General features: G+C 34.6%; 2 protein-coding genes and 1 non-coding gene across 3 annotated transcripts; 2 read left to right on the top strand and 1 right to left on the bottom strand.

Annotated features, from left to right (window-relative positions):
• Positions 1-1,374: 1,374 nt before the first annotated feature.
• Positions 1,375-1,478, top strand: LOC127745837 (small nucleolar RNA R71). The gene has a single exon (XR_008007461.1). It is a non-coding gene; the product is annotated as a small nucleolar RNA R71 (small nucleolar RNA).
• Positions 1,479-18,237: 16,759 nt separating this feature from the next.
• LOC110278629 (uncharacterized) lies at positions 18,238-19,402 on the top strand. Its single transcript, XM_021136870.1, has 2 exons — positions 18,238-19,153; positions 19,332-19,402. The coding sequence occupies exons 1-2, from the start codon at positions 18,238-18,240 to the stop codon at positions 19,400-19,402; spliced, it is 987 nt and encodes a 328-aa protein (XP_020992529.1).
• Positions 19,403-19,416: 14 nt separating this feature from the next.
• Positions 19,417-20,897, bottom strand: LOC107479447 (uncharacterized). The gene is made up of 3 exons (XM_016099580.1): positions 20,309-20,897; positions 19,557-20,134; positions 19,417-19,515 (listed from the first exon to the last, which is right to left on the bottom strand). Exons 1-3 carry the CDS (start codon positions 20,895-20,897, stop codon positions 19,417-19,419), a joined length of 1,266 nt encoding a protein of 421 aa, XP_015955066.1.
• Between the last annotated feature and the right edge of the window lie 1,930 nt (positions 20,898-22,827).

The raw sequence follows: 22,827 nt of genomic DNA, 5'->3' as shown, positions 1-22,827 counted from the left end.
AAAGGTGATCAGGTCAATGTTGTATAGTCCCAACACCAAACTTAGAGTTTGGATATGGGGTCTTAACACCAAACTTAGTGTTTGGTTGTGGCCTCCCAACATCAAACTTAGAGTTTGACTGTGGGGGCTCTTCTTGACTCTGAACTGAGAGAAGCTCTTTGTGCTCACTCTCTTTTGTCACAGAGGGAGGGCCATGTGCCTTAAACACAAGGTAGTCCCCATTTAATTGAAGGACTAATTCACCTCTGTTGACATCTATTACAGCTCCTGCTGTAGCTAGGAAAGGTCTTCCAAGGATGATGCATTCATCCTTTTCCTTCCTAGTGTCTAAGATTATGAAATCAGCAAGGATGTAAAGGCCTTCAACCTTTACTAACATGTCCTCTACTATTCCATAAGCTTGTCTCAATGACTTGTCTACCAATTGTAATGAGAACAAGGTAGGTTGTACCTCAATGATCTCCAGCTTCTCCATTACAGAGAGTGGCATAAGATTTATCCCTGACCCCAGATCACATAGAGCTTTTTCAAAGGTCATGGTGCCTATGGTACAAGGTATTAAGAACTTGCCAGGATCTTGTTTCTTTTGAGGTAAAATTTACTGAATCCAGGTATCTAGTTCACTAATGAGCAAGGGAGGTTCACTTTCCCAAGTCTCATTACCAAACAACTTGGCATTCAGCTTCATGATAGCTCCTAAATATTGAGCAACTTGCTCTCCAGTCACATCTTCATCCTCCTCAGAGGAAGAATAGTCTTCAGAGCTCATGAATGGCAGAAGGAGATTTAATGGAATCTCTATGGTCTCTATATGAGCCTCAGAAATTCTCTGTCTGTTGCTGAGAAGATGATGGAAAAGGCTTGCTATTGCTCAGCCTATTGCGTCCACCATTGTTAAAGCCTTGTTGAGGCTTTTGTTGATCCTTCCATGAGAAATTTGGATGATTTCTCCATGTTGAATTATAGGTGTTTCCATAAGGTTCACCCATGTAATTTACCTCTGCTATTGCGGGGTTCTCTGGATCATAAGCTTCTTCAGAAGCTGCCTCTTTAGTACTGTTGGATGCATTTTGCCATCCATTCAAACTTTGAGAGATCATGTTGACTTGCTGAGTCAACACTTTGTTCTGAGCCAATATAGCATTCAGAGCATCAATCTCAAGAACTCCCTTTCTTTGAGGCGTCCCATTATTAATGGAATTTCTCTCAGAAGTGTACATGAATTGGTTATTTGCAACCATGTCAATAAGCTCTTGAGCCTCTTCAGGCGTTTTCTTTAGGTGAATAGATCCACCTGCAGAATGGTCCAATGACATTTTCGAAAATTCAGAGAGACGATAATAGAATATATCTAATAGGGTCCATTCTGAAAACATGTCAGATGGACACCTTTCGGTCAACTGCTTGTATCTTTCCCAAGCTTCATAGAGGGATTCACCATCTTTTTGTTTGAAGGTTTGAACATCCACTCTAAGCTTGCTCAGCTTTTGAGGAGGAAAGAATTTATCCAAGAAAGCAGTGACCAGCTTCTCCCAAGAGTCCAGGCTATCTTTAGGTTGTGAGTCCAACCAGATTCTAGCTCTGTCTCTTACAGCAAAAGGGAAAAGCATGAGCTTGTAAACTTTAGGGTCTACTCCATTCGTCTTTACAGTCTCACGGATCTACAAGAACTCAGTTAAGAACTGATAAGGATCTTCAGATGGAAGTCCATAGAACTTGCAGTTTTGTTGCATTAAGGCAACTAATTGAGGCTTAAGCTCAAAATTATTAGCTCCAATGGCAGGAATGGAGATGCTTCTTCCATCAAAGGGAAGAAGAGAATAAGAAAAGAAAGAGGAATCCTCTATGTCACAGTATAGAGATTCCTTTATTTTGGTAGAAGAAGAAAGAGTGAAGAATCCAAACACAAGGGATAGATTATGTTCGGATATTTAGATGAAGAGAGGTGAAGAGAAGTGTTAGTAAATAATTAAATAGAATAAGAGAGAAGAGATAGAAAATTTCGAAAATAATTTTAAAAAAAAGTGTTAGTAATTTTCGAAAATTAGAGATAAGATAAGATTAAAATTAAAATTTAAAACAAAAGAATTTTTGAAAAAGAGATGAGATATTTTCGAAAATTAGAGAGGAAAAAGTAGTTAGGCGGTTTTGAAAAAGATAAGAAACAAACAAAAAGTCAAAGAGTTAGTTGAAAAAGATATTAAAATCAAATTTGAAAAGATAAGAAGATAAGAGGTTAGATAAGATATTTTGAAATCAAATCTTGAAAAAGATAAAATTTTTGAAAAAGATAAGATAAAAGATAAAAAGATTTAATTCAAAAATTTTAAAATTACTTACTTCACTAACAAGAAACTACAAAATAAGATTCTAGAACTTAAAGATTGAACCTTTCTTAACAAGAAAGTAACAAACTTCAAATTTTTGAAACAATCACATTAATTGTTAGTGAGTTTTCGAAAATGTGATATAAAGATAAGGAAAAGATTTTGAAAATAATTTGAAAAAGAATTTTTGAATTTTTTGAAAAAATAAAAAAAATGAAAAAGATATAATTTTTGAAAAGATAAGATTTTTAAAATTGAAAATTTTGACTTGACTTGTAAGAAACAACTAATTTTGAAAATTTTTGACTAAGTCAAATCAAATTTTCGAAAATTATGAGAAAAATAAGGAAAAGATATTTTTTATTTTTAAAATTTAATTATGAGAGAGAAAAACACAATTATGACCCAAAACTTAAAAATTTTGGATCAAAACACATGATGCATGCAAGAACACTATGAATGTCAAGATGAACACCAAGAACACTTTGAAGATCATGATGAACATCAAGAACATATTTTTGAAAAATTTTTAATGCAAAGAAAACATGCAAGACACTAAACTTAGAAATCTTTAATGCATGGACTCTAACAAACGAAAAATGCACATGAAAAACAACAAACAACACAAAACAAGAAAACATCAAGATCAAACAAGAAGACTTACCAAGAACAACTTGAAGATCATGAAGAATACTATGAATGCATGGAGTTTTCGAAAAATGCAAGAAAAATTTTTAAAGCATGCAATTGACACCAAACTTAAAAGTTGACTCAAGACTCAAACAAGAAACACAAAATATTTTTGATTTTTATGATTTTATGATTTTTTTTGAATTTTTATTATATTTTTCGAAAATAAAATTTGGAAAAACAAAAAATAAAGAAAAAATTTTTGAAAGATTTTTGGAAAGAAAATAAAAAGAAAATTACCTAATCTGAGCAACAAGATGAACCTTCAGTTGTCCATACTCGAACAATCCCCGGCAACGGCGCCAAAAACTTGGTGGACAAAATTGTGATCAACAATAATGGCTCTTTGGCATGTGCATAAAAACATTAACTCAGCACTTTCTTTCCACAATCTCGTTCAACTAACCAGCAAGTGTACTGGGTCGTCCAAGTAATAAACCTTACGTGAGTAAGGGTCGTTGGTATGAAGCAAGCTATGGTCACCTTGTAAAATTCAGTTAGGCAGATTAAATGGTTATGGATTTCAAAAATTAATAATAAACAGAAAATAAAATAGGATAGAAATACTTATGTAAATTAATGGTGGGGATTTCAGATAGGCGTGTGGAGATGCTAGAATCCTCTCGAATCTTTATTTTCTTATTACATTCATCCAATCCTTCCTACTCCTTTCCATGGCAAGCTGTATGTAGGGCATCACCATCGTCAATGGCAAATGTGGGTAAAAGGTTATAAAATCCCCTAAATCAAGCACAAGATAAACCTTACAAATGGGGTTTATCAGGCATCACCGTTGTCAATGGCTACATCCCATCCTCTCAGTGAAAACGTTCTTATGCTCTGTCACAGCACGGCTAATCATCTATCGGTTCTCAATCAGTTTGGAATAGAATCCATTGATTCTTTCGCGTCTGTCACTAACGCCCAGCCTTCAGGAGTTTGAAGCTCGTCACAGTCATTCAATACCGGAATCTTACTCGGAATACCACAGAAAAGGTTAGACTTTCCAGATTCCCGGAATCCTACTCAGAATACCACAGACAAGGTTAGCCTTTCCGGATTCCCATGAATGCCGCCATCTATCTAGCCTATACCACGAAGATTCTGTTGGGGAATCTAAGAGATATGCGCCCGGCCTAAGGTAGAACGGAAGTGGTTGTCAGTCACGTGCGTTCATAGTTGAGAATGATGATGAGTGTCACGGATCATCACATTCATCAAGTTGAAGTGCAACGTATATCTTGGAATAAGAATAAAAGAGAATTGAATAGAAGATAATAGTAATTGTATTGAAACTTGAGGTACAGCAGAGCTCCACACCCTTAATCTATGGTGTGTAGAAACTCCACCGTTGAAAATACATAAGTGAAAGGTTCAGGCATGGCCGAATGGCCAGCCCCCTAAAACGTTATCAATAGCCTCCTAAGATGAAGAATAAAACAAAACTGAGACCAAAGATGTCTAATACAATAGTAAATTAACCTATTTATACTAGACTAGCTACTAGGGTTTACATGAGTAAGTAATTGATGCATAAATCCACTTCCGGGGCCCACTTGGTGTATGTTTGGGCTGAGCTTGATCTATCCACGAGCTGAGACTTTTATTGGAGTTGAACGCCAAGTTATGATGTGTTTTGGGCGTTCAAATCCGGGTTGTGACGTGTTTCTGGCGTTTAACTCCAGACAGCAGCATGTACTTGGCGTTGAGTGCCACTTTACGTCATCAATTCCCAAATAAAGTATGGACTATTATATATTTCTGGAAAGCTCTGGATGTCTACTTTCCAACGCCGTTGAGAGCGCGCCATTTGGAGTTCTGTAGCTCCAGAAAATCCATTTTGAGTGCAGTGAGGTCAGATTCCAACAGCATCAGCAGTCCTTTGTCAGCCTCCTATCAGAGTTTTGCTCAAGTCCCTCAATTTCAGCCAGAAATTACCTGAAATCAAAGAAAAACACACAAACTCATAGTAAAGTCCAGAAATATGAATTTAACATAAAAACTAATGAAAACATCCCTAAAAGTAGCTTGAACTTACTAAAAACTACCTAAAAATAATGCCAAAAAGCGTATAAATTATCCGCTCATCACAAATCCCCGGCAACGGCGCCATTTTGATGATTAGATTTTGACGGTTTAGAATTTCACTAATGAAATCTCGTTGTAAAGTATAGTCTCTAAACCAACAATAATCCTTTCATACAAAAATTTGTTTGTCACAAGTACAAACCCTTAAAATCTATAAACCGAAATATTTAAACATCGGGTCGTCTCTCAAAGGACTTGCAGGGTAGTCTTCTTGTTATTGGTTATGAACTTGTTTATTTTGGGGTTTTAGATGAGAAACATGAATAGTAAATGGTAATGAAATTTTATTAACAAAATGGTCTTGGCAAGGTTTGATGATCAAGGACCTATATCATTATCACTAATCACAATTATGATAGTTACAAGGATCAATCTCACTAAGTCATCCTCTAACTAATAGCAAAGGAAAGTCAAGTGAGTTATATCAATCCAAATCCATAAATCCTAGTTCCCATTAATTGAATTAGTGAAAGCTAGAGTCAATGGCTATCAACTATCAATCACTTGGATATTAGTAACTCAAGAGTTCCTAAGTTATCTTCCCAAGCCAAGAACATAAAATTCTACTCTAACATCCTCCCAAGCATTCCATCAAACACTTGGAAGGCACAAAAAAAAGTATAGTAAATCACAACAAGAAAGAATTCTAACTACAATTGAATACAAAGAATTAACAACAACAATCAAGAAAATCACAATTATCATGAATTACCTCAAATTGCATTATTGAAAGAAAACAAAAGAACAAAAATAGATCCACAACAAAGTGAAGAATTACAAGAATTGAAATACAAAACTATAGAGAAGGAGAGTAGAGAAGTAAGAATTGATAGAGAGAAAGTAAATCAAAGTATGAATTAAACCTAGATCTAAGAAGAGAGACTAACTTAAACCTAATCCTAATTCTAGAGAGAAGTGAGAGCTTCTCTCTCTAGAAACTATCTTTAAACTAATCCTAATGTGTATGAATGAACTCATCTAAGCTAGAATGATAGAATGGTGAATGAATCCTTGATATCCCCTTCAATCCTTGGTTCTTTAAAGCACTTGGGCACCAAAATTGGTTGTAACTGGGCCCCACAACTTCCCAGAAATTGCTGGGCACATTTTCTGTTTAAAACTCACGTGCGGCCATTGGCGCGGATGCGCACGGTACGCATACGCGTTCCTGGCCAAATTCGCAATGTGTGCGCGAGCGCCTTGTGCGCATGCGCGTCCTTGGCCGAGGTTATTCCTTTGGCTTTTTATGCTTCTCTCCACTTGCATGCTTCCTTCCTTGCTGCTTTGATCCATGTCTAGCCTATTTTAACCTGAGATTACTAGCAAACACATCAAGGCATCTTATGGAATCAAGGATGAATTAAAATTACCAAATTAAAGGCTTAAAAAGCATGTTTCTACATTCAAGCACAAATACGGGAAAGATTACAAAAATATGCTAATTCATTGGCTAAATGTGAGAAAAGGTTATCAAAATGCTCTAAATTCAACACAAGATAAACCCTAAAAACGGGGTTTATCATCCTGCCTTCTGATATTTTCGAATTTAAACTTTTTGAATATCTCATAACCCTTTTCTGCTTGTCTAACTAAGCCGATCACTCAATAACTGTTGCTTAATCCATCAATCCTCGTGAGATTGACCCTTACTCACGTAAGGTATTACTTGGTACAACCCGGTGTACTTGCCGGTTAGTTTGTGGGTTGTAAAATACCGCACCAGCCTACTGTACTTTTTTGGAATAAAATTCATGGCTTTATAATTTGCAATGTCTGCAAATCATAGAGCCTGTTGAATGAGAAATAACTGCTCGTCCAGAAATGTCTCAGTTACAGCTGTGGGTAGATGTACTCCTGCTTCAGGCTCAATTCTGGAGAGATGGTCAGCTACTTGATTTTTTGACCCTTTTCCTGTCTTTTATCTCAATATCAAACTCCTGAAGGAGCAACACTCATCTTATTAATCTTGGTTTAAAATCCTATTTGGTTAGAAGGTACTTTAAAGCAGCATGATCAGTATAAATAATAACCTTAGAACCAAGTAAATAGGACCTAAACTTATCAATAGCATACACAACAGCTAATAATTCCTTTTCTATAGTTGTGTAATTCTTTTATGCGTCATTTATCACACGACTGGCATAGTAAATGACATGTACAAGCTTACCATGCCTCTGTCCTAAAATAGCTCCTATAGCAAAATCACTGGCATCACACATCAATTCAAATGGTAAATCCCAGTCAGGGGGAGCTATAATGGGAGCAGAGGTAAGGTTTGTTTTTAGAGTTTCAAAAGCATGCAAACAATCAGAATCAAAGACAAAAGGAACATCAACAACCAACAGGTTGCTCAATGGTTTAGCAATTTTAGAAAAGTCCTTTATAAATCTCCTACAAAATCCTGCATGACCCAAGAAACTCCTGACTGCCTTAACATTTGCAGGTGGTGATAATTTTTCAATTACCTCCACCTTTGCTCTGTCAATCTCAATCCCCTTACTTGAAATCTGGTGTCCAAGAACAATACCTTCTGTGACCATAAAATGGCATTTTTCCCAATTCAAAACAAGATTTGATTCTTGACACCATTTCAAGACAAGAGATAAATGCTTAAGGTAGAATTCAAAAGAATTACCAAAAACAGAAAAGTCATCCATAAATACCTCAATGAACTTTTCAACCAAGTCAGAAAAAATTGAAAGCATACACCTCTGAAAAGTTGCTGGAGCATTACAAAGTCCAAATGGCATTCTCCTGTAGGCAAATACTCCAAAGGGGCATGTGAATGTTGTCTTCTCTTGATCTTGAGGGTCAACTGCAATTTGATTATATCCAGAATATCCATCTAAAAAACAATAAAAAGCATGACCAGCTAACCTCTCAAGCATTTGATCAATGAGAGGCAGGGGAAATGATCCTTCCTTGTAGCAGTGTTGAGCCTCTTGTAGTCTATACAAATTCTCCATCTTGTGATTGTTCTTGTAGGAATAAGCTCATTCTTTTCATTCCGGATCACTGTCATCCCTCCTTTCTTGGGAACTACCTGCATAGGACTTACCCAAGGACTGTCAGAAATAGGGTAAATAATACATGCTTCCCATAATTTCATTACCTCTTTTTGGACCACGTCTTTCATGGTTGGATTGAGTCTCCTTTGTGGTTGCACAACTGGTTTAGCATCATCTTCAAGAAGGATCTTGTGCATATACTTGGTTGGACTAATCCCCTTCAAGTCACTAATGGTCCACCCAAGAGCTGTTTTATGACTCTTGAGCACTGAAACATGCGCCTCTTCCTCTTCAGGCTTCAGGGAAGAGCTAATAATCACCGGATATGAATCATTTTCACCCAAGAACACATATTTCAGAGAAGGAGGTAAAGGTTTGAGCTCAAGCTTGGGGGCTTCCTCCTCTGCTTTAGGCATGTAAACCATAGCCTTCTGGGGTGGTGAATCATCAACTTCAACTAATTCATACTCAGAAATAGGATCCAGAATGTCATCAAGCACCTCAGCTTTCAGTACCTCTTGAACAAGTGGTTCAATAACATCTATTTTCGTGCACCCTTCAGAATCATTAGGGTGTTTGAGAGCCTAAAAAATATTTAGAACCGCTTATTCTTCATTGACCATCAGGGTTAATTCACCCTTTTGCACATCAATCAAAGCTCTACCTGTAGCTAAAAGGGTCTACCAAGTATAAAAAAGGATTTTACCTCCTCTTCCATGTCTAATATAACAAAATCAACAGGAAAAATAAATGGTCCTACTTTAATAAGTAAATCCTCAACAACACCTACAGGTAATTTAACAGAAAGATCAGCAAGTTGAAGAGAAATACGAGTGGGTTTTACCTCCTCAATATGAAGCTTTTTCATCACTGAAAGTGACATTAGATTGATGCTAGCTCTAAGGTCACATAAAACTCTCTTAATGGTGACATCTTCAATGGTGCAAGGAATGACAAAGCTCCCTGGGTCTGGCATTTTCTCAAGGAGATTGTGTTGAATAATTGCACTACATTCCTTGGTTAACACCACTATTTCTTGTTCCTTCCAATTCCTCTTATTGGTCAACAATTCTTTCATAAACTTAGCATAAAGAGGCATTTGCTCAAGAGCCTCTGCGAAAGGAATGTTGATCTGTAGCTTTTTGAAGACATCTAAAAATTTGGAAAACTGCTTTTCTTCGGAAGGCTTCTGAAGCCTCTGAGGATATGGCATTTTTGGCTTGTATTCAGGAGCCTTTGGCAAGATAGGATAAGTGTCAAGAGAATCAAGGAATGGGTTATCTGCATGCTTAGGAGGGGCGCGTTCTACTTCTTTCTTCTTCTCATCTGGAGCTTCTTTTTCAACTAATTCTTCATTGGCCTTGGTCTCAGAGCCATCTACTTTGCCACTTCTCAACTGAATAACCTTGCAATCTTCTCTTGGGTTCACCAATGTATCACCTGGTAATGTACTTGTAGACTTCTCAGGTATTTGCTTTCTCAGCTGGCCCATTTGCACTTCCAAGTTTCTAATGGAGGCTCTGGTTTTCTACATAAAATTCCTCATCATCTCCCAATTAGAATCTTCTTGGGATTTAGAGTTAGCCTGCTGAGGTGGTTGTTGCTGCTGAGACTGAAATTGGCGGTTATTGTAATTGTTCTGTTGGAAGCCATCCTGAGAATTATTGTTGAAATTCTTAGGTCTCTGACGTTGGTCTCTTCACCCAAAATTTGGGTGATTTCTCCATCCTTGATTGTATGTCTGAGAATAGGTGTCATTATTGGAATTTCTAGAACCACTCCCCATGTAATTGACCTGTTCAGAAGAGGATTGAGCATAATCATAATTATCATTTTGCACTAAATTTCCTACCATGTCATAGGAGACCTCTTGAGGTGTATTTTGGGTGTTGATAGCTGAGACTTGCATGCCACCCATTTGTTGAGTAAGTAGACTTATTTGCTGAGACATAAGCTTGTTCTGAGAAAGAATAGCATTAAGAGCTTCTACTTCCATGACACCCTTCTTCTGAGGAGCCTCAGAGTTCACAGGATTCCTGTTAGATGAGTATAAATATTGGTTGCTAGCAATTAATTCAATAAGCTCAATAGTCTCCTCCGGTGTCTTCTTCTTGTACAGTGAACCTCCTGCAGAATTATCTAAGCACATCTTGGACATTTCACCCAAACCTTCATAAAAGATATCTAGTTGGGTCCACTTGGAGAACATGTCCGGAGGACATTGCCTAGTCAGTAGCTTGTATCTCTCTCAAGCTTCATATAGAGTTTCACCATCCTTCTGCCTGAAGGTCTGAACCTCCACCCTAAGCTTAGTCAGCTTCTTTGATGGGAAAAATTTAGTGAGAAACTCAGTAACAACCTTGTTCCAAGTATCCAGACTCTCCTTGGGTTGGGAATCTAGCCATAGTTTTGCTCCATCCCTCAGAGCAAACGGGAAGAGCATGAGTTTGTATACCTCCAGGTTCACTCCATTTATCTTCACAGTATCACAAATCTGCAAAAAACTAGAAATAAACTGATTTGGGTCTTCGTGGAGAAGACCATGATACGGGCAGTTTTGTTGCACCAGGGTGACCAGTTGTGGCTTCAACTCAAAGTTGTTCGCAGCTATAGGAGGTACCACAATTCTTTTCTATAAAGATCTACAATAAGAGCAGAGTAAGAGCCAAGCACTCTTTGTTGCTCATTCCCATTCGGATTTGCCACATTGGCATTAGCAGCATTATTAGGATCCATAGTGGATTCTGCAGCCTTGTAAAGTCTTGCTTGTTGTAAACGCCGCCTGAAAGTCCTTTCAGGTTCAGGATCAAAGTCTAAGAGATGTTCTTTGTCTCTGTTCCTGCGCATAAATAAACAGAAAACAACAGAAAAAATATGGAATTCTCTACGTCAGAGTGTAGAGAATTCCCAATGAGGTAACCTGAACTAGGAAACACCAAACTTAATTTCAGAAATTACTAAAAATGTTAGTGCAATTAAAATATATTTTTCTTTTTTTTCAAATTTTTTTAAATAAAATTTAAATAAAATTAAAACTAAAACGCCTAATCTAAGTAATCAAACAACTAATAGTTGTTAATCACTTCAATCCTGGCAACGGTGCCAAAAACTTGGTGCGGGATTTATAACCCACAAACTAACGGCAAGTGCACCGGGTCATACCAAGTAATACCTCAGGTGAGTGAAGATCGATCCCACGAGGATTGATAGATCAAGCAACAATGGTTGGTTAAACCACTTAGTTAGGCAAACAGAAAAGAGTGTTTGGATGTTCAAGAGCATAAAATAGCAACTCAGAATACCAAAAGATAGACACGTAAATAACTTGGAAACCAAATATTGAGAAACAGTTAAGGTTTCAGAGATATCTATTTTCTGGATTGATTTTTCTTATTAATTTATTTTAATCATGCAAGATTTAATTCATGGCAAACTATATGTGACTAGACCCTAATTCCTTAGACCTTCCTAATCTCCTCTAAAATTCATTAACTGCCAATTCCTTGGTCAATTAATTCCAATTAGAAGCTGCATGATCAAATTCCAGTTTGTATGCCACAAAAATCCTAATTACCCAAAAATAAGAGGATTATATGTCACGTATCCCGTTAAATCCAGTTAATTAAAATTTAGAAAAAATTGTTTTCAAGCTGTTGTTCAAGTAAAGAGCTCTTCCAAGTTATACAAGAACTCAATTAGAACATGGGTCATTCTTCCGTTCCACCCAAATTCATAAAATAAAGAATGAAAACAATTCTTAAATTTATAAATCAATACATAGCTCAAAATAGAAAAGTAATAGAATCAATCCATACAATAGACAGAGCTCCTAACCTTAACAGTGGAGGTTTAGTTGCTCATGATTGAGAGAGAAAATAAGGATTCAGGTAAATTGTCTGAGATGGAATGTAAAGTTAACTAATTAATGTTGTCTTTTATATCTAATCCTAATAAATTTAAATCCTAATTTTTAAAACTAAAAAAATATCTTTTCCTATCTTAAAATAATATTTAAATTTAAATCAGAATTAATTATGGCAAGCAACAAGTCTTCAATTGATGGATGGGTACCACTTGATTCCTTCACTTTGCAGCCTCTGATATGTGCTTTCTGGGCTGAAAACTGGGTCAAAATCAGCCTAGAAATCGCTGGGGGCAAATTTTGAGTTTGCAGTACGTCACGCATGTCGCGCGTACGCGCCAGGTGCGCGTGCGCTCCGATAAACTTTTCACCAATGTGCGCGTGCGCGTGATGTGCGCGTGCGCACCCTTAAATGCCAGATCAACTATGGAAAATTGTATATCGTTGCGAAGCCCGGGATGTTAACTTTTCAACGCAACTAGAACTGTCTCATTTGGACCTCTGTAGCTCAAATTATGATTGATTGAATGCGAAGAGGTCAGGCTGGACAACTTTGCGATTCCTTCCATTTTTGCATGCTTCTTTTCCATCAAATCCAGCCAAATGCTACCTAAAATAAACAGAATTGCACAAGACTCAAAGTAGCATCCATAGTGGCTAAAAGATAATTAATTATTGCTTAAACTTATCAAGTTAAATGAAAATTCACTAGGAAAAGATAGGAAAGATGCTCACGCATCAATTACCTCCGTTGGTTATGCCAAGGGCAACTGCTACTTTCCGAGGAGTTATGTATATTTTCCCCTGGAGAGTTTTGAGGCATCCTTTCTCTTCATCAAAGCGATTAAGAAATTCTTTCAAGAGGGTATTAGAGACATTCATTTCTGGGACATTTTTCAGGGCACCAAATCCCATTTCTTCCACAATATCTTTCTTTTCTTGACTCATTTTCCTGTATACTGTTTCTATTGCCTTTGTTTGGCATCTGCAATAGTGAGTTTTTTGCAAGTTTTGAAACAGAATGTGAGGATATATTTATAATATAAAATAAATATTATTCAAATGAAAGCGGATAAATATATTTAATCTGCTTACGTTATAATGTGTCTTCTCCTTTATTGTTGCCATTTTCTTGTTGTGTTTTGCTGTAATAAAAAATTTTGGTCAATACTTCATTGAATACATCAATAAGCACAAGCAAGTATATCTTAATCAAGTCAATTAAAATGCCACAAGTCACCGAACTGAGACTCATTCATGCACATAACCAAAATCACAAAGGCCACCAAACCAAAAAACGTTCATGTGGTTAATAAATGATGATCAACTTTCAATCAACAAGAATAGTATTTCTCCATGCAAAAGAAGTACTGAAGATAGTAACAATCAATTTCAAAGCTCTAGTTAAACTATCTACAAAAATAAGAACAAGCACGTATATCTTAATCAAATCAACATCTTCCAAAAAAAGTTTTTAAAATTTCATGAATTAGGTGTTCTTTCAAAATGAAATTTACAAATTGGCTTCTTTAAACACTCTTATTGAAACTTGATATCTTTCTTTAAGTATCAAGGTCAACTACCATTTGTGCTGAAATATATCTAATATAATGAGACAATTTTACAGTAGTATGGCTTATCAAAGTGAAAGAGTTGTCTCTAAACAAAACTCATTTACATCAAGTGTAACTCATGCTTAAAAAATTTGTAAAAAGGGAGATATTGTCTTGTTCTATTTTGTAATGAAAAATTTTGGTCAATACTTCATTCAATACATCAACAAGGACAAGCATGTATATCTTAATCAAGTCAATTAAAGTGCCACAAGCCACCGAATCGAAACTCATTCATGCACAGAACCAAAATCACAAAGGCCACCGAACTGAAACTCATTCATGCATAGAACCAAAATCACAAAGGCCATCGATCCGAAAAACGTTCATGTGGTTAATAAATGATAATCAACTTTCAATCAACAAGAATAGTATTCTTCCATGCAAAAGTACTCAAGATAGTAACAACCAATTTCAAAGCTCCAGTTAAACTATCCACACCAGTAAGAATAAGCACATATATCTTAATACCCTAGCTACACTATCCACTGAAATAAACGAAAATAACAACAAATTTTATTCCAGGCCCGAGTTATACTATAAAAATCATTCACAATAGTTCCATCTACTAAATGAAGCAAATCAATCCAGTAAAACTAAAATGCAACTAGGAGAAATGCAACATTGTAAGATTTTAAATGAACAGTAGTTTTCTCATACCTTTCGTAGTCTTTGTTGCTGTTTTTGTTTGTTTCTGGTTGTTGCTTGCGAAATCTTCTTCCGATTCCTTTTTAGTAGTGGTTTCTGCAGAGAATGTGATTGAAGTTTGAGTGATGTTGAGAGAGATTCGAAGAGAATGAGTATTTTTGTGTCTTAGTTTCGTGTTGAAAATGTAACGTTTTTTCATAAAGCGCGAATGGAAAAGGGGTTTTTTCGTCTAGCGCGTGTTGTCACTCGTCATTTAATGCGCCTGATTTTATTTGGGTTTGGGCCAACATGGTTATATGGTTATATGGATGTGCAGCAGCCCTATTAAAGTATTGTGTATTAAATTATTGTCATTTAAAGTACTTATTTATGTATTAAAATACTCTTTATTTATTAGAGTCTATCAATACTTTTCTTTTATATTAATATTTGATTTTCATCTAATAAAATCTAATAATCTATATAAATATAACACATCCAATAAATACATAATTATTATGCTCATTTTAGACATTCCAAAATAAAAGACTATGAGCTTGCATTAGATTATGTTGCAAGAAAAAAAACGTTATCTTCATTTAATAAAAACTTATATGTATAGCAATTATTCTTTTAAGTAATATTCATGAATTTAACCTTTGATATCTACTTTTTTCATAATAGATATTTTTTAAATTCCCATGAATACTGTTATCCGGGTATAAATAAAATTAAATTTTTGCATGTTTCATAATTTACCTCAGGTTTTTTCCCCACAAAATTGATTTTTGTAAAGTCATTATTATAGCACGGATTTTCTGATTATTAGAGTTGATACTAATCATATGAAAAATATAAACAAATTTAATATATTATAATTTCATTTTCATTGTCTAATTTCATAATCCAATTTCATTGGCTACTACAAATACTGCAATCAATTTGATTTAGGTGTTTTAAAATACTACAATCTTACTAAATTTTATAGTTTAATTTTATTGCATACTATAAATACTACTAATTCACATCGTTAAACACCTAATAATAACTGTCTATTTCATGTTTTTTTAAATATGTGAAATTAATATAATTTAAGAAGTCATTTTTTTGTACTTCCACTATAAACTGCACTTTTCTTTTTTGCACTTCTAGTACTTGTAGTTATGGAAAAATTCATTATGAACCCAGAATCAATCCTGTCCTAAATTAATCATTCAACACTCAACAACTCTTTTAACTGGAGTTTCATTCTTATTGGTATTAGACTATTAGTTACAGATTTAATGAAATACAACAATCAAACCAACAAAATAAACATGAAGACATATTACCACCATAAGAAGATAAAGAATTATATTAGTAGAAAAATTTTGATTTTGCTAATAAAAGGACAAAAAAAAATTAAAATACCAATAATATTACACTATCGCAAAAAATGTAATCTAATAATATATGTATTTAGATAAGAAATTTAATCTTAAAACGAGATAAAACGCATAAAACACAAATTAAGAAGACAGAAAAGACTATTTTCTTTAAAAAAATATGGTGAAAAAAAATCTTGCCAAATCATGTTCTATTCTCTCATTAATAACAAATGCATACGGAAACCAAATTACTTTTTTTCTTATGACACTTAAAAAATATAATTTCTTACATTTTTTCTCTAGAATATATTTTCCATGTGGTCTAGGTAGCCTGCAATGCGTGTAGGTCGTGTAATTAATCTACTTTGTTATCTTTATATATAATTTACTTACAAAAAGAACAATATATATCTATTGAAATAATTAATTTAATTAGTATATACAGAAATTGAGTAGTTAATTCCTTTTTATGTTGTTGTTTAATCTAGTTATAAAAAATTAATATATAAAATTTAGAATGATTAATATCCTTTAATAATAGTTAATATTTTATTTGTATTTTTTAATAATATTTTAATTAGTAACTTGTAGAGTAATTATAATTAAACTTATGAAAATAAATAATTATATAGATTTGGTGTTATATAAAGCTGGAATTAACCATTTCATTTGTGTTCTAACTATAAAGAGCAGTGCTACATGCATCACCAATAATTTTTTTTTTTAATATTTGGCTAACACTCTAATCATTAAGTACTAATTTTATTATAAAATCTTAATAGTATAAAAATAAGGTCTCAGTCCAAAAGCATTGGCCCTTAAACCCTATTATTTTTCTAAAGTTTAGCACAAATGTGTGTTGTTATTTTATATATAATCGTGATATATTAAGTCTACTTTTTCATTGCAATTTTCTTATAAAAGATCACATATCGTAAGATTTTATTATTATTTAAATATTAACCTTAAGATTATACTTATGATATATTTAATTTGTTACACAACTTTATTTTGTTCATAAATTATTATTACTTGGTGAGTATTTTATGAATAATATGTTTTTAGCATATCTAAATAGTATTTTTTATTCACAATGACATAGAACAATTTTTTTATGAATAATATAGCATGTCATTTTATGAAATTAACACATTTTTATCTCTTTATATTCAAATTTTTTAACCAAACCTTTTATTATAGTTATGATGAAAATCAGAAGAAAAAAAAACAAAAAACAAAAAACAATAACAAAAACCACCAATATGAAATTAATTGGACTATTGTCATTAGAATATCGAAGTTTAATGGTTGGGATTTGGATCTTTTAAAGTTTGAATTTTACTTTACAAAGTAAAGTGTGATATTCTACCTTTAAATAGTTTTTTTTTTATATTTATTTTTGATTTCACCTATAAAATAAATGGTGAGAGATTACACTTTACTCTTTAAATTAAAATTCAAACTTTAAAGGATTCAAATTCTTTTATTATTTTTTTATGTCGTTTAAAAAATATATGGTAAAATATCGAGTTTTTTAATTTTGATATGGGGATGGCGTTGGTGTTGTGCGACGTTATGGGGGTTTGGGGTGTTTGACAGAGATGTGACGGCGCTGGTAACGAAATCGGTGGCACCGATTGGGGGGAAGGAAAACGGTGGCACCGATTTGTGGGAGAGGGAGGTGCCGAAATCGGTGGCACCGATTGGTGACCCGTTGCCACATGTCGCGCATGCAGGTGGCTCCCGTGGTGCAGCCCGTGACCCTTATCCCCTACCGTATACCCCTCTCTCTTTCACTCTCCAACACTCTCTCTTTCACTCTCAACTTTCCCTTTCTTCTTCCTCTCAACCCCACTCCCTCACCATTGTTGGACCACCACAGATCAGGAAAAGAGAAAAAAAAATGCCAAAAAAAAGAAAAACTAAGGAAGTAAATCAACCGGAGCTTCATATTGTTAATTATCTTGGAGATCCAAATCATGTAAGTTTTTTTTTCATAATTTTATTTAATGATAATGATAGTGATAATTTTAGATTTTATTATAAGTAGAAATTAGAAATTAAACATATATGTATGTATTTTATTATTAGGTGGTTAGAAATAGAAATAAAAATAGGAATAAACCTTGTATGTATGTATGTATGTATGGAGATGAGATGAATGTTTGTTTGTTGAGATGAATGTTTGTGGCTGTTTTGTTTGTAATGGTGATGAAGATGAAGCTCTCTGGGTCTCCGGGTAGTGTATTTTAATGTAAGAAAAAGGGAAAAAAATATTTGAAAAAATAGTACATTAAAAAAAAGAAAAGAAAATCTGTACCTAATAAATTGAAATAGGGAGATATTAATATATTGTTGTTGTTACTGTCAGTATTAGTAATCGAATTTAATTAACGGTAACGATTAATAATGAAAATTTTATTAGTTAATTTATTTATGATCGTTAATTATTATGATTAATAATAAAATTAGTATATATACTGTTAGAATAGTAATAATAATAATAAATTAGTATGTTGTTTGGTTTATATAAATAATAATAATAATAATAATAATAATAATAATAATAATAATAGAAAAATTAGTATGTATGCTATTTGAATAATAATAATAATAATAATAATAATAATAATAATAATAATAATAATAATAATAATGAAAAATTATGGATTGACACAGGGTGTTCCTAGTGAAGTGCAGGATCTAGGTGCATCACATGGGGAAGTTCTAACTGGGCCTAAGAATCAAGATTGGGCCAATACCCACTCGCGTTGGGTGATGCAATGGACCAATCGATATAGTCACATTCTATCTGAAGACTTGGAGCATTTACATTATCCGTTAGAAATTTACATGCATTGGTACCGAGAGGCATATGGTGACCACTTGCAATTGTCGAACCTTGTTTTTGAAGAGAATCCAGAAGGTCCTCCACCACCACCACCACCACCGGCACCAGAACCGGAACCGGAACCGGTGGCCGTACCTCCACCACCACCGCCACCGGAACCGCCACATCAGGGGGTTGAGTATTTTGCACCATATGTTCCTTACACGCATCCGTCTGATTATTACTCAGCGTCAGTCCCGTCACACCATCAGTTTTGGGGTGGTCCACATTCTGAGTATGGAGAGCAACCTTCATTCAGTCAGCTACTTGGTTTGATGGCATCGGGGTCGCACCAGTCACATTCAGGTAATTATATTGACATTCCCACCGACCATCAAGCACATTTTGGTGGAGTTACTCCAGCTAGGAGGTCATTGGATTTGGGATATCGAGGTCGCACTTCATCTGATAATTCTGGTGCCAGAATGTCTGTTGACTCGAGCAGAAGTAATGAAGCGGCGGGAGGGATCATACAAAGTGGAAATCCTAGACGTATTCCGATGACTCTGATTCATGAGAGTCATAGAGCAGTTCATCAGGATGAGGTTGAGGATGAGTCTGAGGATGAGGGTGATGATGAGGATGAGTCTGAGGATGAGGGGAATGACGCTGATGAGTCTGAGGATGAGGGTGGTGATGAGGATGACGATCCTGCTGACGAGGATACAGCACCTAGTGCAGGTAAAACGTAATGTTAGTAATGATTTGTATTTATATTTGTAATTGAATTTGTATTTATATTTGTATTTGTTTTTGTATTCATATTTGTATTTGTATTTATATTTGTATGCATCGTGAACTTGTACTTATATTTACATTTATATTTATGTTTGTATTTGTATTTGTTGTGTTTACATAGGTACGGCCACAAGTGAAAAAGGTAAAGGTTACAACCTTCGAGCTGATCCTCCACTATGGCAAATACAATAGGCACGATGTTGTTATTACCATCTTGTGACACTGCAACCAATAAACAACCCTTGTATTTTCCATACAAATGAGTCCCGTCCACCTGCACCACTGGCTTGCAGTGTCTGAAGGCCCTTATACAGGGGTAATAACTCCAGAAGACTCTATGTAGAACACGTATATCAGGAACCAAATCATCCCCCTGGTAAGCTGGCATTGTTTCAAAGTGAACCACTGCTGATGGCTCTTTGTGGCACATGGCCTCAAACCATATCGGCAAAGCTTCATACGATGCTTCCCAACTTCCAAAAATTGATTCGACCGCCTGCTGCTTTGCTAACCAAGCCTTGCGATAACTGATGGTGTAGTTAAACTTTGACTGGATATCAGCAATTACAGATTTTACCTTTATAGACGGGTCAACCTCTACCAACGGCTTTATTGCTTCTGCAACTGTCTTGGAATCCAGCTTCGAATGGTCTTGAGAAATAGTAGACCTGGTACAAGTATGACTTCCATTGTACCTCCTTATCTCCCAACAGTACTTCTTCTGCATTTTGGTTACCCGGATCAACCAGTCACAACCATTCCCATATTCTATACATTTGGCATAGAATGTCGTCGGTTCCGACTCATATACCCGATAGTCCACACCTCTCCGGATGGTATAATCTTTCATTGCCTTGATTACTGCCTCCCTTGAGCTGAATTCCATCCCCACTGTGAACTCACCATCCGCCACAACAGGAGGGGCTACATACATCAAAAGTAACACATGCTTCATTATGTACTCAGTAAGAAGTCCTTCATTACAACTCAATTAATAAACATACTTTACTAGGTAAGATCGTTATAGTCTTATTTTTCTCTATTCCATCTACGTAAACAACAATTCAGAGATTCACGTAGCTAGCTAGGTTTACGCACCTGTATTCATATATTCCGGAAACTCCGGTGCGTGCATAGCCCCCAAATCCAACGACCGCATGAAAGAAGGCTCTTGAAACGGATGCGGGTTTGCTAGTGCATTTGCAACTTCCGCCACATCTGCGTTCATGTCGCCAACAGCTTCTTCTTCGTCCTCACCTGGACCGACGATCTCATAGTTACTTTCAAATTCATCTTCGCTTTCACTATTATAATCTTCCAACTCAATGTTACGGTCTGCTTCAGATTGCTCAAACTCAATATATAACTCGATGCACGATGTTCGGTGGCGATTTTTCATGTACATTGAAAACATTTCCTGCATACTCGCTTCGTCCATCACATACTTGGTTTGAAATTGAACAAACCCGCCAAACACAGGTAAAGGATACCTGTACAAAATACACGATATTCTCCTACATCTTTGCGTGCCTATCTTCTCACAAATCACACCTTTCAACTCCTCAAATGACAATGTGAACGGAATAACAACATCTAATGGATTTTCACACACGAATTGAACTCCCTCATATGTTTGTAATAAGATCTGCCCGTAGTAATAAATCTTCAATACAACTCTATCATCCATAACACTATCTATTCCCAGCCTCATAGAAATTTTTTTTACACAAATGAAAGACAAGAATCAGAGAAGAGAAGAGAAGAGAAGAGAGGAGAAGAGGATGATCATTAGCGAACGAGGAAGAAATGGGGCTTCTGTGATACCAACATCCGTTTTTGTGTTGACTAATGGCAAATCGGAGGGACCGACCGCTGCACACCCAAATCGGTGGGACCGATTTCTGATCCCGGATTAAATAAAAATTAGACCACACACAAATCGGTGGCACCGATTTCTTACCCAACATCCTCCCCCTTCCACAAATCGGTCCCACCGATTTTCCCCCTCTCTCACACAAATCGGTGGTACCGATTTCCCCTACCTCAAATCGGTGCCACCGATTTCTTCCCCCTAAATGCCAAAAACTCACCGCCGCCATAACAGTGTAAATCACCTATAATCATCATATTCCTGCATATCTCACACCCTAATATCATATCTAAAAAAATCAGCCTAAAATATCATACTTTATAAAATAATTAAAAAAAAATAAAAAGATCTATTTTCTGCTTTTAGCGAGGTCCTTCATTTTCAGTTTAATGTGCAGCTGTTGCGCACCATGCTTGATTGCTTGCCCTGCCTTATTTCCATTATTAGCTCCAAAATCCAAATAACAGAAATGACCCGACAGGCAATCAATGTCTTATTGTCTAAAGTTAATTTCTTTCAGAGACATATATGCTATTTTACAAAATCTTCCAAGAATTTTTAGTTCCTCATAATTTGTCTCTATTTTTAGTTGAAAAATGTTTTTTCTTACATAAGAGTGCAAACCAAATAGCGTTGATGGAGATAGTTAATTTTTATTTTTTCTTTTGCAATTCCACATTATTGAATTGATTCACTTGTTAAATCTCCAGCTTCCTTCAACAGTTTGAAATTGAGCCAATTAATATATAAAGATTTCACCGAAATAGGGGAAGGAAATATATTTTCCCATTTCATTTCATATTTTAGCTCCCAATTAAACAATGCAGCATCTTTTGCACTTTTTTATTTTTGATATTGGAATAATAGTGGTATTTTTTTGAAATGTGAATTGTTAGAGTGTTATTCTCAAATGTGAAATCGTTTGATTAGAAAAGTAAAAATCATATCGTCTGATTTGGTAGAAATACACAAATTAGACCGTCCGATTTGTATAAGTAAAGAAATCAAACCCTCCAATTTAAAAATATAATTTAAAAATATTTGTTGATTTATTATTGATTAAATCTCTATTAATTACCTAATAGGATTATTTTTTTAATTTGACACTCAACAAAGATTCAGATCATAGATGACACAAAAAGTTCTATATGAGTAATTCGGAAAATATTACAATAAAAAATTTACCTTAAATTTAGTTACGACTAAGGCTCAGTTTGGGTAACTAACTTAATTAAGCTCATTTTGATAAAATAACTTAAACAATAAATGACTCTGTTAAAATTAACTTATAAATAAATTATTTTGTATTTAGATTTTTAACTCTAAAAGTGCTTATTTTATAGAAATGTGATAAAAAGTAGAAATATTATGAGAGAAGTCATTTTTTTAATTTCTCTATAAGCTCCTAAATAACTATTTAAAAAATTGCAATTTGATTTTAAAAATTGCACCAGACATTAATACTATTATTTTTCATAAGTCAAAAATTAAAAAAGTTATTTCTAAAGTTTTCCAAACGGACCCCAAGTTTTTAATGACGCAGTCCAGGAGTCTTATTTTGCTCGCGTACTTGAGTAAAACATACTTTTTATCTTTAGTGTTTAGATTTTTTTTTAAAATGTCACTAATAATATTTAATTTTATTTAATTTTGTCTTTAATATTTTTAATTTTAAATTTTATGTTTAACATTTTTTATTTGTATCAAAATTATTTTTATATATTTTTAACTTTGTTCTTAATATTTT

The sequence above is a fragment of the Arachis duranensis genome, chromosome 3 (genome assembly GCF_000817695.3).
Source record: "Arachis duranensis cultivar V14167 chromosome 3, aradu.V14167.gnm2.J7QH, whole genome shotgun sequence".
Taxonomy (NCBI): Eukaryota; Viridiplantae; Streptophyta; class Magnoliopsida; order Fabales; family Fabaceae; genus Arachis; species Arachis duranensis.
The sequence above is the reverse complement of the archived record's forward strand: the minus strand, read 5'-3'. Positions and strand labels throughout refer to the sequence as shown.